The sequence below is a fragment of the Anomaloglossus baeobatrachus genome, chromosome 5 (genome assembly GCF_048569485.1).
Source record: "Anomaloglossus baeobatrachus isolate aAnoBae1 chromosome 5, aAnoBae1.hap1, whole genome shotgun sequence".
Classification (NCBI taxonomy): Eukaryota; Metazoa; Chordata; class Amphibia; order Anura; family Aromobatidae; genus Anomaloglossus; species Anomaloglossus baeobatrachus.
The window spans coordinates 574,055,792-574,061,452 of NC_134357.1; the positions used below are offsets into that span (position 1 = coordinate 574,055,792).

Genomic DNA, 5,661 nt, shown 5'->3' on the forward strand with positions numbered 1-5,661 from the left:
AAACATATGGGAGGAGTTGATCTTTCCGATCAAGTCCTCCAGCCCTATAATGCCATGCGGAAGGTGAAGGTGTGGTATAAGAAGCTGGCTGTGCACATCGTGCAGATGGCACTGTACAATGCTTTCGTGCTCTCACGAGGTGCAGGCCAGACCAACACCTTCCTTCAGTTCCAGGAAGCCGTCATCAAGACCTTGATGTTTGGAAGAGAAGAAGCAGCTGTCCCTAGCAACTCTGGAACTGCAAGTGCCCGCATGGTACCAGGGCAACATTTTCCTGGTGAGGTACCGCAAACCACCGGAAGAGGAAGATCTCAGAAAAGGTGCCGGGTGTGCTATAGCAGGGGGGTGAGGAAGGACACAGTGTTTCAATGCGACACTTGTCCCGATAAACCTGGACTTTGTGTGATAAACTGCTTCAAAGTTTATCACTCATCCGGGTACTAAATTAACATGTGCCATCCCAACATTCCTCCATAACACACAAAACGACGTACAACACAGACGGGGGGACCTTCTGTACGCTACATAACGGGGGGGGGGGGAATCTTCCATACGCCACATAATCGGGGGGGACATTCCGTACGTCACATAGACGGGGGAGAACATGATGTACGCCACATAACGGGGGGGGGGGTCTTCCATAAGCCACATAGAGGGGGGAGGGGGGATCTTCCATAAGCCACATAGAGGGGGGAGGGGGGATCTTCCATAAGCCACATAGAGGGGGGAGGGGGACCCAAGATCTTGCATAAGCCACATAGACGGGGGGGGGACCCAATGAACGCCACATAGACGGGGGGAGGGGGATCTTCCATAAGCCACATAAACGGGGGGGGGGAACCTGATATACGCCACATAACGGGGGGGTCTTCCATAAGCCACATAGAGGGGGGAGGGGGGATCTTCCATAAGCCACATAGACGGGGGGGGGGGACCCAAGATCTTGCATAAGCCACATAGACGGGGGGGGGACCCAATGAACGCCACATAGACGGGGGGAGGGGGATCTTCCATAAGCCACATAGAGGGGGGAGGGGGGATCTTCCATAAGCCACATAGAGGGGGGAGGGGGGATCTTCCATAAGCCACATAGAGGGGGGAGGGGGGATCTTCCATAAGCCACATAGACGGGGGGGGGGGAGGACCCAATGAACGCCACATAGACGGGGGGGGGGAGGACCCAATGAATGCCACATAGACGGGGGGAGGGGGACCTTCCATAAGCCACATAAACGGGGGGAACCTGATATACGCCGCATAACGGGGGGGGGGGGGGATCTTCCATAAGCCACATAATCGGGGGGGACATTCCGTACGTCACATAGACGGGGGGGAACATGATGTACGCCACATAACGGGGGGAAGATCTTCCATAAGCCACATAGACGGGCGGGGGGGGACCTGATGAACGCCACATAGACGGGGGGAGGGGGGATCTTCCATAAGCCACATAGACGGGGGGGGGGAGGACCCAATGAACGCCACATAGACGGGGGGAGGGGGATCTTCCATAAGCCACATAAACGGGGGGGAACCTGATATACGCCACATAACGGACGATCTTCCATAAGCCACATAGAGGGGGGAGGGGGGATCTTCCATAAGCCACATAGACGGGGGGGGGACCTGATGTATACACCACACAACACAGACGGGGGGAGGACCTGACGTACACTACTCAGCACACACATGACGGCCTGATGTACCGTACACAAATATACCACACTATGAAATTGACATACCAGGTCCCTGCTAATGTACAGCACTCCTTCCCTTTGGAGCCCTGCCGTGCGCCCAAACAGTGGTCTGCTGCCACATATGAGGTATCAGCATACTCAGGACAAATTGGCCAACAAATTTTGCAGTCTATTTTATCCTGTTACCCCTGTAAAATTTAAAAAATTGAGCCAAAAATAACATTTTTTGTGGAAAAACAGTATTTTTTTGTTTTTACGGCTCAATGTATGAAGCACGTGAGGGTTCAAAGCAGGGCTGTGGAGTCGGTAAGCCAAACCTTCGACTCCGACTCCGACTCCGACTCCTCAAATTCTCTTGCACCGACTCCAACTCCGGCTCCGACTCCGACTCCGGCTCCGACTCCGACTCCGACTCCTACATATATTGCTTATAGTTAGGTGAAAAATTTATTGTAGTACATGAATATGTGTATGTGAACATCAGACATTTAATAATTTTTATGATACAATAATCAAGATATTTGGATAGAACATAAAATATATTTATTGGAATACAACTTTAGAATACAAAAAACTAATGAATTGTAAATATGTAATAATGTAATACACTATGTAATATACAGTAGATTACATATATATCTTGTGTGTATATACACTGTATATATATATATATATATATATATATATATATATATATTACATATTTACAATTTATTAGTTTTTTGTGTTCTAAAGTTGTATTCCAATAAATATTTTATGTTCTATCCAAATATCTTGATTATTGTATCATAAAAACAATTAAATGTCTGATGTTCACATTGTACTACAATAAATTTCTCACTTAAATATAAGCATTATACTAAATGTTATTATTTAGTAAAATATTCAGCACATTCTGCATTGCACTCCTGTCCCCCAATTTATTATATATTTTAGGAGTCGGAGTCGGTGCATTTTATACCGACTCCGACTCCGACTCCGACTCCACCAAAATGAGCTCCGACTCCGACTCCGACTCCACGACTCCGACTCCGACTCCACAGCCCTGGTTCAAAGTGCTCATTACCCATCTAGATTTATGCCATGGGGGTATAGTTTCCAAACTGAGGCCACTTGTGGGGGAGCTCCATTGTTTAGGCACCTCAGGGGGTCTCCAAACACAACATGGCATCCACTAACTATTCCAGACAATTTTGCGTTTGAAAAGTCAAATGACGCTCCTTGCCTTCTGAGCCCCGCTGTGCGCCCAAACAATTGATTACCACCACATATGAGATATCTGTGTACTCAGGAGAAATTGCACCATACATTTTATGGTGCAATTTTTCCTGATACCCTTGTAAAAAAAAAAGCTATCTGGTAGAAGTAACAATTTTGTGTTAATTTTTTTTTTTTTATTTTCACGGCTCAACGTTATTAACTTTTGTGAAGCCCCCAGAGGTTCAAAGTGCTCACTAAACATCTAGATAAATTCCCTGAGGGGTCTAGTTTCCAAAATGGGGTCACTTGTGGGGGAGCTCCATTGTTTAGGCACCTCAGGGGGTCTCCAAACACAACATGGCATCCACTAACTATTCCAGACAATTTTGCGTTTGAAAAGTCAAATGACGCTTCTTGCCTTCTGAGCCCCGCTGTGCGCCCAAACAATTGATTTCCACCACATAAAAGATATCGGTGTACTCAGGAGAACACGCACAATTAATTTTATGGAGCATTTTTTCCTGATACCCTTGTGAAAATGCTAAATTTTATGGCTAAAGTAACATTTTTGTGTAAAAAAGTTAAATTTTCATTTTTTCTTTCTACATTGATTTGGTTGCTGTGAAGCTCCTAAAGGGTTAATAAACTTCTTGGATGTGGTTTTGAGCAGAGTGAGGGGTGAAGATTTTAGAATGGGGTCACTTTTGGGTATTTTCTGTCACCTAGGCCTCTCAAAGTCACTCCAAATGTGATGTGGTACCTAAAAAATTTTTTTTTGTAAATTTTGTTGGAAAAATGAAAAATTGCTGATGAACTTTGAACCCTTCTAACTTCCTAACGAAATTTTTTTTTTTTCCGAAAATTGCGCTGATGTAAAGCAGACATGTTGGAAATGTTATTTAGTAACTATTTTGTGTGACATATCTCTCACATTTATGGGCATAAAATTTCAGATTTTGAAAATTGCAAAATTTTCAAAATTTTCGCCAAATTTTCGAAATTTTCACAAATAAACGCAAAACATATCGGCCTAAATTTACCACTGACATAAAGTATAATATGTCACGAAAAAACAATCTCAGAATCACCAGGATCCGTTGAAGTGTTCCAGAGTTATAACCTGTCAAAGTGACACTGGTCAAAATTGCAAAAAATGGCCGGGTCTTTAAGGTGAAAACAGGCTGGGGGCTGAAGGGGTTAAGAGCCTCCAAATACAATATTTCATTACTTCTAATTCTTTTACATTTTTGATAAATTTCAGGATTTTTTTTTTGTTTAAATAAATGGAAAACAAATCAACCTCACATTACAGCTTAGGGTACTTTCACACTTGCGTTGTTTCTCTTTTGGCGCCATCCGCCCTTTTGGAAAACAGCGGAATCCGTTAACGGATTCCGCTGTTTCTCATAGACTTCAATGGATGACGGATGGTGCCAAAAGTACCTGCGTTGCTTCCGCTGGGCGAAGCTCCGTTGCTTCCGCCGAGCGGAAGCAACGCTGATTGTCACGTTAATTGCTTGCGTCAAAATGACGCCGAGCAGCGGATTCCGTTGGATCCGCTATAAATTAGAATGGGTCCCTATGTTAGCGGATTCCGTTGTAAATTGCTTTACAACGGAATCCGCTGCAGGATTCCGCTATTTTTAACTGCGCATGCCCAGAATGCAACAAATCTTGTTGTCCATGCCCCTTATCTCCAAAGGTATATAAATGCTGTAATTTAAAGCAGCAAACAATGCCTTCTGACCTGCTGACAAGCCTTGAATCCCTGAAAAGAAGAAGATAGAAGCTGAAGAAAGAACCAAGAAGCTGGAGCTGGAGAATCTTGGAGGAAATTCCTTGGTGAGTCTCATCGCCCCATTGTGCCCATATTTTTTTTTTTTTTTTTTTTTGTTTTTTTCCTTTTTCTATTTTTAAATCTTAAATAAAGAGCTATAATGCTCCTTTTTATGATTTATAATTTCCAAAAAATCGAAACCAAAAAAATATGTAATAAAAATGTACTTCAATTTGGTTTTCTTGTTTTATTTTGCGCCTTTAGCTAATAATTTTTATTTTTATAATTTGGTAAGAAATGGTTGGTTCAATTTGTTGTGTTTTGTAGGGTGGGTGGTGTTTGGTCATGGGAGGTGAGGGCTATTGTTTGGTTGTGGGAGGTGGGGGCTATTGTTTGGTTATGGGAGGTGGGGGCTATTATTTGGCAATGGGAGGTGGGTTAGGTTGGGGGCTGTTTGTTCATGGTTGCTGTTTGGTCATGGGAGGTGGGGGAGGGTGGGGCCTGTTTGGTCATGGGAGGTGGGGTAAGGTGTGGTAGTAATTTTTTTTTTTTTTCTCCAATAGATCTAACTCCCAGCAGCAAGCCAGCACCTCGCAGCGGCAGCAAGCCAGCACCTCGCAGCGGCAGCAAGCCAGCACCTCGCAGCGGCAGCAAGCCAGGCAGACGCCCAACTTCATTACTTATGTAAGTATATGTTCATCCCAACTGAACAGGTGAGTGTTCCAAAGCTGTTTAATTTTTTAATGTGTATTTTTTTTTCTCCAATAGATCTGACTACCAGCGGCAGCAAGCCAGCACCTCGCAGCGGCAGCAAGCCAGCACCTCGCAGCGGCAGCAAGCCAGCACCTCGCAGCGGCAGCAAGCCAGCACCTCGCAGCGGCAGCAAGCCAGCACCTCGCAGCGGCAGCAAGCCAGCACCTCGCAGCGGCAGCAAGCCAGGCAGACGCCCAACTTCATTACTTATGTAAGTATATGTTCATCCCAACT

General features: G+C 44.8%; 1 protein-coding gene across 1 annotated transcript in view; it reads right to left on the bottom strand.

Moving 5' to 3' along the window:
• LOC142313083 (uncharacterized) overlaps nucleotides 1-4,750 on the bottom strand; it is a 102,645-nt gene extending 97,895 nt beyond the window's left edge. The window contains exon 1 of the mRNA XM_075352069.1: nucleotides 4,645-4,750. Coding sequence (XP_075208184.1) covers nucleotides 4,645-4,750 — 106 coding nt within the window. The remainder of the gene's footprint in view (nucleotides 1-4,644) is intronic.
• Between the last annotated feature and the right edge of the window lie 911 nt (nucleotides 4,751-5,661).